Raw genomic sequence first — 14,343 nt, 5'->3', positions numbered from 1 at the left:
AGCAACGATACACTACTACAGCTAGCATACATTATACACTTTTCAATTCACAGTTCCCCCAGGTGACAGACAGAGAGGGAGAAAAAGAGGGAGAGAGGGAGGGAGGAAGGGAGAGAGAGAGAGGGGGGGGGAGAGCAAAGAGCACAAGTTACAACTTACTTTCTGGAGAAATGTCATATATCCTCCATGTAGGTGGAGTCTTTGAAGTTTCAACTGGGAATTTAGCACAACTAAATTTTATCAATGAGTTTTGGAGTGGGCATTCATAACGTAACACTCTTGATGCTTCCCCACTCAGTAATAGCCTGAACACTCACACGGCTGATAACTCCACCCACCATGCTTTTAAATATTTGGTTTCCATTAGCTTAGTTCAGTCTGTGTTTGTTTGTGTCCTAACCTTCTCTGTCCATGTTATTAAGGCTCCAAAGAAAACAAGAATGTGCCTTCTTCAATGTGTAATTATCATTAATCATCATTAGTAGTGATAATGTAGACTGTTGTTAAAGATCAGCAAGACAGAATTTTTAAATTGGATTTAATAATTACTGAAACATTCTGCTGATGCAGTCACTATACTAAATAAATGAATATATTCTCACATTTAATGTTTATCAAAGGCTCCTATTGAATAATATTATTCTCTGTATTTCACAGGCAAGAATTGGGAATCAAGTATCTTATGTAATATTGTACAATTTTCACATAGTAGGTTCACAGCTTGAAACTGCATATGAAAAAGTAGAACCTTTGTGCTAAAGTCATTTTGTGATTAAAATTTTTTAAAAAGCAAGCTTTGATGTTTGCATCAGAGGCAAAGGCACTGATACCAGGAAACTAAGAGGACACCAGTGCTAAAGGAACAATGGAACAGGAACAAGATGGAATGCATGAATTCAATTGCTTAACTTTAGTGATGTAGACATACACTTAATATGTGTTTGTAGGAGTAGTTGCTAAGTATATGCTTTTAAATAGAAACTGTATTAACTATGTGCTGCCTCTGGCTAGAGTCATACTCTTGACATCTTGAAGGCGTATAAATATATCATTATGAGAAAGATAATGTTAAGCAAGAAACAAATTATCATGGGGAGTTAAAAACAAACAAGAGTAGTGAACAAGTAAAGCACACATCCATGCAGCCATTATTTTCTTCCCAATTTTAGAGTAACCAGCTATCCACTTTTGTTTCACATTAAAGTATCTCTGCCAGTAACTAATGAAGTTATTAAGGTGGGCCAGAGAGTCCCCACTCCACGGCTTTGTTTGTAAAAGCATCAACTTGAGGACAAAAAATGGGAATAGAAAGGGAAATTGAAGTGGGGCATAGAGAAGGGTGAGGGAGGACAGAAGGGGAAGAAAAGAATGAGAGAAAAAGTGGAGGGAAAGGAAGGGAAGTAGGGATAGGAGGAAGAAAATAAAGGAAGGGGAGGGAGGGGAGAGAAAAGGACTAAGAGGAAAAACCAAGGAAGGGGAGGATGGGGGATAAAGAAGAGGAGGAAAGGAATGGAAGGGGTGAGGAGGGGAGGAAAGAAGACAGGAGTTGAGGAGAAAGGAAGAGAAGGAAAAAAGGGAAAGGGGGAAGAAAAAAAAATTAAGCAGGGGAACCTTGGCTACTGGCTACTAAGAATTGCCAATTGAATTCTTTTGCAATAATATGTTCTAACCTCCTGTCTGAGTCCAAGATAACACTCAGTGATGGCAGTAAAAGAATGATCCTAACAAATATGGGGCCCTCTAAGATGCCTGTGCCTTCACAGCACATTTGAACACAACAGCAAGTCAATAGGAAAGAACAATGCAGTGGGCTGGTAAAGAGAATGAACAAGGCCCTGACTTGCTATGCTGATTTGGATTGCAAACTGTTAACTTTTAAAATCAACTTAGTATAAACAAGTCTAAAATGCCTCTCACTTCTGCTGAAGTGGGCCAGAAATACTGGAAAGCAAAATTACAAGTGTTTTTAAGGGGCTACCTCCTGGAAGAGTTGTCACTGAACTAGAGAGTGAAAAACTGATCTCTTACATCTGACATGTACTTCATTGGTGATTATAAAACACTATTCAGCAAGCCTGTAATGCTATTTAAAATGCATCTTCCTAGAGCCAGTCCTGAGCCTGACTTTCAGTAGATTGGCAATGAGCCTGATAATCTGTATTTGTTGTCTTAGTTGTCATTGTTGTTGTTGTTGGTGGTGGTGGTGGTAGTGGTAGTTGTGGTGGTAGTTGTGGTAGTTGTGGTGGTGGTGGTGGTGGTGGTGGTTGTGGTGGTGGTTGTGATGGTGGTGGTTGTGGTGGTGGTGGTGGTAGTAGTCATTGTGGTGGTGGTGGTAGTGGTGGTGGTGGTGGTGATGGTGGTGGTGGTGGTGATTGTGGTGGTGGTAGTGGTGGTTGTGGTGGTTGTGGTGGTGGTTGTGGTGGTTGTGGTGGTGGTGGTGGTGGTGGTGGTGGTGGTGGTGGTGGTTGTGGTGGTGGTGGTGGTGGTGGTGGTTGTGGTGGTGGTGGTGGTGGTGGTGGTTGTGGTGGTGGTGGTGGTGGTGGTGGTTGTGGTGGTGGTGGTGGTGGTTGTGGTGGTTGTGGTGGTGGTGGTGGTGGTGGTGGTGGTTGTGGTGGTGGTGGTGGTGGTTGTGGTGGTGGTGGTGGTGGTGGTTGTGGTGGTGGTGGTGGTGGTTGTGGTTGTGGTGGTGGTGGTTGTGGTGGTTGTGGTGGTTGTGGTGGTGGTGGTGGTGGTGGTGGTTGTGGTGGTGGTGGTGGTGGTTGTGGTGGTTGTGGTGGTGGTGGTGGTGGTGGTGGTTGTGGTGGTGGTGGTGGTGGTTGTGGTGGTGGTTGTGGTGGTGGTGGTTGTGGTGGTGGTGGTGGTGGTTGTGGTGGTGGTGGTGGTGGTGGTGGTGGTTGTGGTGGTGGTGGTGGTGGTTGTGGTGGTGGTGGTGGTGGTGGTGGTGGTGGTGGTGGTGGTGGTTGTGGTGTAATGGCTATTCTTTGTTGCTGATTTGACCACAATTAAAAGGAAAAAAAAGTGGAAAAAGCCTTACACATGTGAGGAATATTTCGTAATTAAATCATTTGAAGTAGGAAGACCTACCTTTAGTCTGGGCCATACCTTCTGCTGGCAGCTGATATAAAAGACATGAAAGAAGTGGTTACTCTTTTCCTGCTCTCTCTTTCTCTCTCATTTGCAAGTTCATTCCTTCATTTCAGGATTCAAGACACTGGAGACCAGCTGAGACATACAGCACGGGGACTAAAAATCTACTGGATTCTTAGACTTTCTGTCGGTAGACATCCATTGTTTGACTACCAGTTCTTTCTCCCTAGGCAGACGTTTGAAATCTTCCTAATACTCTAAGCTTTTAATACAGTTCCTCAAATTGAAGTGACTGCCAACCAATAATTTCATTGCTGCTTCATAACCGTAATCTTGCTGCTGCTATGAATCATGATGTAAAAGTCTGTATGGAAGATATCTGATCTGTGACCCTTGTGAAAGGCTCCATCAACTGCCAAATGGGGTCATGACCCATAAATTGAAAACCATTGTTCTAAAGAATTCTAATAGTGTGTGTGTACATATGTGTGTGTGTTATTTGTATATGTATATGTGTGTGTGAATGTGCACATGAATATGCCCCTGTAAAGTCAGAGAAAGGGGTCAGTTAGTTTCTATTGCTATCTAGCTTTTCCCTTTGCAACAGAGTCTCTTCTTGAATCTGGAGCATTTCTCAACCAAGGTGGTTGATCACCACAAGCCTTGTCTCTTTTTACCCTCCCTACCTGCCTATTCCCAATTCCCATAATAGTACTATAAGTCTACCAGGCTATGGCTGCAGTTTTGTGCAGCACCTAGGGATCTGAACCCAGTTCCTCATAGTTGCTTAACAACACTCTTACCTATGAAACCATCTCCAGTATGAATAATTGGCTTTTGTGTTCTGCTACAGTGATATTGGGAGATCACTTGAAAGCCCAATACTGCATTTCACATAGCCAGTGTTTTTATATAGATTCCAATTTCACACGTGTGTTGGGTGTTAGTGTGTTCAAAGTTGTAAAAGTAAAATAAATACACACACTGAAAGTCTGGTGCTTAGAACAGAAACTGTCATCCTACACCCATTGAGTCAGGCCAATTCTGTGAAGTTACAGAAGGTACTAAGTCTCATTCAAGTTTAATAGAAGTCATGCAGATTTGACTATTTTTGGAGCTTTTTCTTCAAGCATTCCTTAGTCTTGTCCAGGAAAAAAATAAGTATAATAGAAAAATCTACCTAGAATGTGAGTTGGTTTTGAAGACATGTTTTGAGATCTTTGACAAATTGTGGCAAATCCACACAGAGTTATAGGAACAAAAAGGATGATCTTGATTAGAATAGGTTGAGGGAAAATTAACATTAGAATAGCTGGCAGTAAAGAGCTACACACCTCGAGTGGAAACTGGATAAGGATGGGAACAAAAAGGAAGAACAGTGCAGTGTCTGTGCTGGCAACTCAGGATTGACCTGAAAGGCTCACATATTGCTAACATGTCATGCTAGAATCACACCGCTCCTGACAAATATGTGTCTTAGATCCAAGAGAACAAACAGGAAGAGGTATTCTGGGTGTAGACATTTTTGTATAGTTCAAATACTACCAAATGAAACACATAATTGGCTCTTCCGGAGAGTACTAAGGAGTCTTTAGGGATTAGGTGATTAGATGTCACTAAAGATACGTTAATACAAGCATTCATTTGTAGATAAGAATTGAAGGCATAAAGAAAGAAACAAAAAATTACAATAAATGGTGAAAGAAAAATTAAAATCCTAAAAGGCCAATTAAGAAAAAGTAGAACAATTGAGTATTGGTTCATAAGAACAGGTGCAGAAAGCAGGGTTCTTGTTACTCTTCACTGTAAGGCTGCCCTACCATTCATGTAGACTAGAACAAGCAGACAGGATATTTAGTGAGTGTGAATAGGTTAGTCACAAGGCACTACAGGAATTTAGAAGGCAGTCAGGGGAGACCCGAGTTAATGAGGACAAGGCAAGCACTGTGTGATCTTTAATTCTGGTGAGAGACCAGTGTCGTAGACCTGAGTTTGAGCTCCACCATTACCAGCACTACCCTGGAAAGTGTCATGGAGATATGAACTTGATGAAATGCTACACGTACTCCAGGTAAGTAGATCCTGAAAACAAGCAGATATTAAGAGAAGAAAAAGCATTAAAATAACTTATTGTGAGATGAACGATCACTTTAGAGTAGCTGTCGTTACAGATAATCACAAATACTCTAGTCTTCACTGAATACAGTTCATGTCCTCCTACAAAAGCCAAATAATACACTGGTTTATGAAGGGACATTATCTGGTTTACACAGGCATTTAGGAACCCTGGTCTTTTCCCATCTAATGATGGTTTCATCTAAGATATCTTAGTATTTCTACCACGAATCCCCTACACTTGCCAGGGCAGAAACGAAAAGTTCATGGGTGACCATGTTAACCTTTCAGAAGATCAGTCCAAGGATCGATGGCTTCCTTGAACTTCCATATACACTGCATTGTAGGCTGTAGAGTTCCCTAAACAAAGGGCAATGACTTCATGAAGCTACAGTACAGAATCATTTCCCAGTGTCTACAGAGTTTTCTTCAGTACAGATCAGGGTAAGTGTGCCAACTGCCTAAGGAAGCCAAGGACAGGAAACAGGACAGTTTATTTCACTAAGTGATACATGCTAAAAGTAGGGCAGATAATTAAAAACAAAAGCATTGCTTAGCAAACAATGATAGAAATCAGTGCTCAGGGAAAAGACACATTCCTGAGTCATTTCTTCCTGGGTCAGCTGAAAGATGGCAGCCTAATCCAAAAGCTCCAGGACCCAAGGACCAAAGGGCAGAGTCAGGAAAATATGAAGGAAAGGCTCTCTGCTGATGAAGGAGGAACGAAGAGGAAAAACAGGAAGGTAACACTAAGAGAAAAGAGTGTCATTTGCATAGATGATTCTTAAGATTTTCTCATTCCTATTAGTCACACTTGAAACTGTTCATTGAAATGATTCAAAATCTGGGTAGCCAGGGGTGCTTCGTCCTAGAGTTCACATATACAAATGCAGAGTGTTAGGTGTGGACCTGCTCTGAGGATGCTCACAGGGCTACCCAAGACCTAAGAAGCAATTCCATACCCTGGGTAGGGACAGCCTTGGACAGCCAGGCTGTAGCTGTTACCATAACTGAAGCATGAGATTCTCTCCCTGCTTCTACCAATACTAATAGCAACAAGGTAACACTATGAAGACTGTGTGTGTCAGCTGCTGTGCTCATATCCACAAAAGCACAGACAGCATCCCCAAGAGACAGGCAGTGTTATTATCTATCCTTTTACAGAGGAGAGCCTGACAGCCACAGTGACCTTCCCAGTGTTGAAGCATGGTTCAAATGCAGTTGGCTTCCAGTTGAGGATTAACAAAGTTCTTCCACTAGTTTTGATGACCCTGCACTTCTTCTAGGTAGAAGCAGGAGACATGGGCTTAGAAAATTAACCCAAAACAACTTTACAAAGGATATCTTGTGGTGAACAAGAACATTTCCAAATACCGAATTCTCTCTGTAATTGCCAAAGTTTACATAAAGTAGATGCATGGACCTCAGTCTCTTCTTAGCTTCCTTCTTTCCTCTGTTTCATTATAATTCAAAGCCCCCCCCCCCACCAAGTACTTATTCCCCTGTTGTGAATAAAACAATCAGCTTGTTAACTTTGCAGGGGGGAAGGGATAGAAGAGAGAATCAAAATCTGCATGGTAGCATTTAAAATCATGCAGTAACAATGTTTTACATGAAATATCTTTGGGAACATTAGGATACTAAGAAACAAAAAGCAGCCTGCCCTCTCTGTACTCTGGGATAGTTTGAGACACGACAGGGATCCTGAACAGCCTGTAGGTTACACTAGGCTACAGGGGTGTGCAACACTGACCTTGGGAATTGAGAGCTAAAAATACAGCTATTCAGAATCAAGAGCTGAACTATCTTTGATGTGTTCTTTTCGGATATCAGCGCAGTTATCTTCCCAGCATATCAAAGCCCGGCTGATAATAAAAACAATAACACTTCTTGATTTCAGAAATTACTTGTTCAACTAACTTTCTTGACTTCCTAGCAAGCAATAAGCTGTTTGTTATGTATAGCAAATATGAAAGGTGCTTTTAAAACCTGTAATTAGTTCTTTTGAGGAGGACAACTTGCTTCCTAACAGGTTCCATATGGACTGCCCTGGTTACTCTTCTGTTGCTGTGAAGAGACACTGTGACCAAGGCAACTTAAAAAATAAAAGTGTTTATTTGGGGGCTCACAGTTCCAGAGGGTTAGAGTCTTCTACCATTATGGTGGGAGCATGGCTGCAAAAGGCAGCAAGGTGCTGGGGCAGGAGCTGAGAGCTTCCATCCTCATCTGCAAGCACAAGGTAGAGGGGGAGAGACAGACAGACAGACAGACAGACAGACAGACAGACAGACAGACAGAACTGGGAGTGGCCTGGGTTTCTGAAACCTCAAAGCTCGCCTACAGAGACACACCTCTTCCAACTTGGACACACTTCCTAACCCTTCTCATCAGTAGTGACCAAGCAAACAACAATGAGTCCGGGGAAACGACTACGTGGACACTGGCCAGTTTTCTAAACCAATTTAAGTAAATACAACTATGCAGATGACTGGTTTAAAACCAGACTTTGTATTTTTCCAGCAATACTTATCATCAGGTCTCCACTTTGATAAATCACTGAACTCATGTGCTATGATTCATGAAAACAACAGAACCCTGAACAGGAGGTGGAGGCTATCACGCAAAGAGCTGAGCAGAGAAAAAGGCTGACAGCATGGACTTAGGCCAAGCAACTAACTTCTTTGAAGCACCTGCTTGAGTTGTTGCTGTTTCTCACAAGAAAAGATTTAGTCTATCAACAGTGTAGTTTATCTAAAATCTAAACTTCTTATAAACTTCAACGAGGTTGTTGTTGCTGACTGACCCCAGGATATTTCCTTGTTTGCTACAAATCAGGCGTTAATGAATACTCCATAAAGGTCTGGAAGGTAAATTGCCTGCTTAAACCTCTAGGCACAGGGATGGTGGCCACTGTAGTCAGTTTTCCTTTTGGTGACTACTGATGAAGCCCCTCCCCTGTCAGCCACAACCATGGAGGCCCAGAACTCAGCTCTGTAGTCTGCAAGCCTAAGGCTCACATGGGGTTCAGGTTTGTAATGAAGTGAAGTGCTCAGAGTTTGCATCATTAACCAACCACTCCCTGAAGAGAGGTAGGTGTTAGAAGGGAGAATGAGAGAGGGAAGGAGGGTAGGAAGGAAAAGGATACAGGGGGTGGGGTGGGGGTGGGGTGAGAGACAGAGACAAAGACAGTCATCTCAGAAGCCCTTCAGTGTAAAAGTGGCTTTAAGAAAGTCTTAGGAACTCTTCCAAAGCTTAAGGAAGTAAAGTTTGAAAACTGTCTAGAATTTCCTTTTATGAAACAAAGTCACCTTGTAGCATTCAGTGTCCCTTGCGCGTTCATTCAGAGTTTCCATCTTTAAGGACTAAGGAGACCACTTTCCCCATCACCCGCGCAAAACCAAAACAACATTCCCTTAGCTCAGACAGTTCTGGAATTGGGAAGCACTTTCGTGCACTAGTATCAGCTAGATTTTGAGAGTCAGCCCTTTTCTTGGAAAATGGGAGGCTTAAGACAAAGGCACATTCAGAGAAGGTGCCAGCCGAAGCTCAGACTTTCTGGTAGCCTTTGACACCTACATGGTTCTCCTTTTAAAACCAGGCGCCCGGCGTCCGCGCTGGGTCAGCAGTTTCACTTGGCTCAAAGGACGGGCGCTGAGTGCCATCCGGCAATTTCTAAGGCTTCTGTGACTAACAGGAACAGAAGTGACTGCGCGACAGCCAGGAGCCAAGCAAGACTCCGAAGTCCCATCAAAGCAGCCTCAAATACGCGGTTCCTGGTTCCAAGCCACTCAAAATGCCTGGCCACGCAGTGTTTTTTTCCCCCACCCTCAAACTTAGCTATCCGTCTGGAATCTGCCCCCTTAGAATGCAGAACAGGAACGCGGGCGGACTGTGTTCTCAGTTACTAAGGACTCGTAGCAAAGGAGCAGCTGGGTGCACTAGCCACGCCCCTCTTGTGCGCCCCAAACGGCGCTCACACCTACGCTGCTAGAGCGGTGAGGCTGGGGAAATGCTGGGGGCTGGGCAGGGCGGAGCACAAAGGAAACCCGCCCCTGATTCCACCCACAGCAGAGATTGGCAGGGCTCCGGGGAGAGTCCTAGCCAATGGGCGCGTTCCGGGGCGGGCCTGGAAAACGGCTGTGCTGGGGATTTAAGAGTCGTCCGCGCGGCTGTAGGAAAGCGGAGTGGAGCCAGGACTTGCCAGGGGGAGCAGACGCCCAAGCCGGCGTAGACACGGAGCGCACCCGCACCGCTCTGGAGACCTCACCTCACCGCTTGTTTCCGGATAGATCTGAACCGCAGTCCCGCGCGCCTCCAGGACCCAGTCGTCCCTGCCGCTTCCACAGCACCCATGGGGACCTGGAGACTTTAAAAGGAGTTTGGGGTTTCGGGCGCAGGGAAATCACGGGTACGGAAAAGCCGCTTTCTTTGCCTTATAAAATGGTTTTTCTTCGTCCGATTGTGTGGATTGTGTGCTTGGTTGAAGAGAGGGGCTCTTTGGGTTGAAAGTAGACCTCTTTACACACACACACACACACACACACACACACACGCACCAACACACCACTAATACTCTCCATAGGTTTTGCCTTGCCTCCCCTGTCCCTTTGTTAGGTTATTTTAGATAGAGCAGCCTCGCCCTGGCGCAGTCTGAATGGTTCTATGAAAACGCAAGCAAGGAGAGGGCAAGAGTGTACCTGCCTGCGTGGGCAGGTGTGCCCCAGTGCTCGACTGTACGTGCATTGGCAAGTAAGTGTGCAGGCGTACGTCCGGAATTGTGTAGGAATTGGAGTAGATGGTGCCAATGTGTGGTCTCCAAAATGTTTCATTGTGGGTGTATGACATTAGCATTGTGGGTGTTTGTACCAGGCTGTCAGTGTCTGGACTCCAAGTGTGCAAAAATGTTGCTGATGTCAATTGAATGCCTGCAAACGAGGCTGGCATTGTGCAAGCCGCTGTAAGGAATGGGGTGTGACCTAGTCCAAAATGAGTAGGTGGGCTGCAGAGGATGGCGACCACAATGTGAGCTCAGCCTGCTCTAGCTTCCGGCTTTGGGGCTTCTCTTGACACCCTTCCTTCCTTCTGGGTAACCATCTCCCACCCTGCCACAACCTGCGCTCTCTGCGCCCACTCGAACCTTAGATGCTCTTTAGCCCGCCTGCGGTTTCTCCTGTGGAAGTTACCAGGCAGGGTTCCTGGGCAGAGTCAGAAGCTGGCTGAGCTGGTGTGGTGTCTGCTCTGGCCCCTGAGACTGGTGCCTTCTTTTGGGCGCCCCTTTTTGACCCCAGGGAGGATCTGCAAAGTTGGCTGTAGCAGGTCTCTTCAGTGCAGGTTATAAGGCAAGCTGCAGACCCCTGGGGAACTGAAGGCCTTGGGGAGGGGGACACCAGGAGGGTCAGCCCGGACTCTGACGGTGTCATCTCTCCCTCGGCAGATCTCAGCTCCTGGCCCTGGCCTCGCCGCCTCATTGATGGGCAACCAACTGGACCGCATCACCCACCTCAACTACAGTGAGTTGCCCACTGGGGACCCATCTGGGATTGAGAAGGACGAGCTGCGTGTCGGGGTTGCCTACTTCTTCTCGGATGAGGAGGAGGACCTGGACGAACGCGGGCAGCCGGACAAGTTTGGCGTGAAGGGCCCCCCAGGTTGTAGCCCTTGCCCAGAGAGCCCCAGCCGTCACCATCACCACCTGCTGCACCAGCTCGTCCTCAACGAGACTCAGTTCTCCGCCTTCCGCGGCCAGGAATGCATCTTTTCGAAAGTGACCGGCGGCCCTCAGGGCGCCGACTTGAGTGTCTACGCGGTCACCGCGCTGCCCGCGATCTGCGAGCCGGGCGACCTGCTAGAGCTCTTGTGGCTACAGCCGGCGACCGAGCAGCCCGCGCCAGCCCCTCACTGGGCCGTCTACGTGGGCGGCGGGCAGATCATCCACCTGCACCAAGGCGAGATCCGCCAGGACAGCCTGTACCAGGCGGGCGCGGCCAACGTGGGCCGGGTGGTGAATAGCTGGTACCGCTACCGCCCGCTGGTGGCCGAGCTGGTGGTGCAGAACGCCTGTGGCCACCTGGGCCTCAAGAGCGAGGAGATCTGCTGGACGAACTCCGAGAGCTTCGCTGCCTGGTGCCGCTTTGGGAAGCGCGAGTTCAAGGCTGGCGGGGAGGTCCCCGCAGGAACGCAGCCTCCGCAACAGCAGTATTATCTCAAGGTGCATCTGGAGGAGAACAAAGTCCACACCGCCCGGTTCCACAGCCTGGAGGACCTCATCCGCGAGAAACGTCGCATAGACGCCAGTGGCCGCCTGCGAGTGCTTCAGGAGCTTGAGGACTTTGTGGACGACAAGGAGTAGCCTCGGCAGCCTGGCGCGCTGCTTCCCACGCCTGGAGCTCCCCTCCAGTCCCCGCAGTTCTGCACTCCACGCCTCCCTAAGGCGCCCGCCCATGGCCAGCGGCTGGAAGCTTCAGGAACTAACCACCCCCGCAGCACTGGGCTGGCACAGCTGTGCAAACCTACGACAGCCCTAGTCTTGGTGGCCTTGCCAGGGTAACCGAGTCTACACCTCTCCCCTGGGTTGTGAAAGGGAAAGAGGGAGTGGGCAAAAGGAGAGCAAGGACACTACCTTTCCAGCGAGCCAATGGTCAGTGACTCTTCAGCAGACAGAACAAATATCCTTAGTCACAGGGAACTGTCATCACCACCCCCAGATTCACACTCACACACCATTCGGAGGTGAGAATTAGTCTTTTTGGGACACAGTTCAACTCCCGAGTGAAGAGTGAATGTGTCCCGGGATATCAGAATTCCCATGAAACCAAGCCTGTCTCTGTGTACTTGGGAGCACTTCAGGGACTCCAGGTTACCCTGAGGCTGGAGGCTGCCTGGAACTGTCTCTCAGCTCTCCAGCCCAGCGTTTCCTGACAAAGCATTCCAGGCTCCGGGCTGAGCTAGATAGCTTTGGCTTCCCTTTTGTACAACTGGAAGCAGATGCCATCCTGGGCTTGATTGACACTTGCCAGAAGGAAAGCCTTCTGGGTCCCAGGGGGAAAATGGCTGAAGCACTTCTTTGGGAGAGAAGGGCCTGTCAGCTCCAGAAAAGGGGCTAATTCACCTGGTGTGTGGGCACTTGAACTTAGGAAGGAGGAGGCTTTTTGCTCGGAAGTCCTTGATTGTTTCTCTCCTCACTCACAGAGTCCTGTTTTCCAAGAGACTGAAGGGGAAGGAGACAGGGGAGATCTACAACATTCCAGAAACCAGCATTAGGACAGCCTAGCCAGTGTCTTTAGTTTGGCTTTTCCTAACCAGAAGATCTTAGAAGGCAGGGGGGCAGGTGGAGATTGTTTGTAAAAATGAAACAGCAGTTTTCCAACTCTATCAACAAAGCCTATAGTGTTGACGCTTCTCTCGATCATTTTTAGCAACATGCTAATGAAATTTCAAATTGAAATTTTTATTTTCATGGCTTTAATCCATGATAGCTTAAATACTGGGGGCCATTAGGAGTGGAATTTAGCTAAGACCTTAGCTGACATTGCTTTCACTCTGGTTTTTCTCAACTCTTATGAGAATTCTGTTTGGGGATATTATAATTATTACTTTTTTTTTTTTTCTTTCTGGCTTTACAAAGCAGGCCTGCGACGGTGGAGCTGTTATTAGTATGTATAGTATACTGAATTTTTGTCAGTTCAAAGGTCTGCTGCTTTGGTGAAAATTGCTAGCAAGTTCCACAAGGGTTCTTTTCCTCATGCTATCATTCCATCTTTGCATTTCTTTCCCTCCCCTCACCTCTTGATCCCTCTTGAAAGGAATCTAAAGTTCACGAGCTTTGGGGCCTTCTTTTGTAGCTTGTCCTGCTGTTTATTTCTGAGAACAGGGAAGCACTCTTAGAAGCAGGACAGAATGTGTGTCTTTCTAAACATGAAGGTTATGTGCAGCTCCTTCCTTTGGGCAAGAGTTTGTGGATTTTTTTCTCTGAGGGGGACAACCCCAGCCTAACTGATCGTTACTTGATTCTATGCGCTAGACACACTTTAGAAGGTGTACAGTCTCTCTTGAGGGACTTTGTCAGATACTGGTGTTTAGCTAATGGTTGCAAGCAATTGAATACTGTGGTTTAGTTGAACAGCAAACACGAAAGCCACTTGTGTGGCATTTCAAAACTAAGGCAATAAAAACTAATGGAAGTTAGCTGGTAGAGACATGTAAATGGTTTGTTTCTGTTTTCTGGGGACTTTTGTTGTTTCATTTTGTTTTCATTCTGGATTCATTCTCTGATCTTGAGTCAAAAGGTCAAATCAATGAAATATGAACTAAAGTATTTTTCTGAAGCCAATCGAGTGATTTATTTTTTAAAACTGCTTATGCTTTTCTTTCAGCACATACAACAGCGAAACTTTTGTAACGACTAAACTTAACCTTTGCATGTATGGAGAACTGGAACTCCTTCATTTCTCTAACTTAGTCGTTTGGCAAATGACAGATTGATGACCATAAACCGAAATTCTTTCTTGTGTCTACACACACCGTATCCTTTCCTGTGTCCTACAACTGTATCTTGGCTCCCTGCTGAATTAAACACCGTCCTAAGCACTGGTTCCGACAGGACTCCTTCTTCACACTGTGTCACTGAGTGGGCAAGAGAACTCATCAGCCTCTCTCACAAACAAAACTGAATTATTCCCTTGACGGTATTTATATGCTTTCTAAGAGGGCCATGCTAACAAAGGAACTGTTCATAAACTTTATACCTCCTGAAACCTGATCGCAGTGAAAACCAGATTGGGACAGAGAAATAGCATTTGTTATTAGAATGATATACCTAGGTCTTGGTGGATGATACTTCTACAAATTAACAATAATAAAACACTGATCAAAAAAAAATTAAAATGGGGTTCTAAGGTCAAAGATCCCCTTGTATAGGTCATTTGAATTTTATTGTGGGCCAATTCCATTTCTCTAGATTGTATTGGCTGGAGGAATTAAGCCATGAGTCTTCTAACATTTGCAAAAAAACATTAAAGAGGCTTTAGTTTTTGTTGACCTTGGGAGCTCTGTAGTAACCCCCATGATGTGAAGAGGATGAAGCTGAACTCTGTTCTGCCCTTACCAGGGTAGAGGCCACCCCTATCATTTCTCCCCTGCTAA

General features: G+C 46.0%; 1 protein-coding gene across 1 annotated transcript; it reads left to right on the top strand.

The window, feature by feature from the left end:
* Window positions 1–9,482: 9,482 nt before the first annotated feature.
* Window positions 9,483–11,551, top strand: LRATD1 (LRAT domain containing 1; the record flags this gene model as incomplete). Its single annotated transcript, XM_080916066.1, has 2 exons — window positions 9,483–9,610; window positions 10,637–11,551. The coding sequence occupies exon 2, from the start codon at window positions 10,673–10,675 to the stop codon at window positions 11,549–11,551; it is 879 nt and encodes a 292-aa protein (XP_080772192.1). The 5' UTR covers window positions 9,483–9,610; window positions 10,637–10,672.
* Window positions 11,552–14,343: the final 2,792 nt, after the last annotated feature.

Source organism: Micromys minutus (genome assembly GCF_963924665.1).
Source record: "Micromys minutus genome assembly, chromosome: 1".
Lineage (NCBI taxonomy): Eukaryota > Metazoa > Chordata > Mammalia > Rodentia > Muridae > Micromys > Micromys minutus.
Note: the sequence above shows the minus strand (reverse complement) of the source record. Positions and strands in the feature narration are given on the sequence as shown.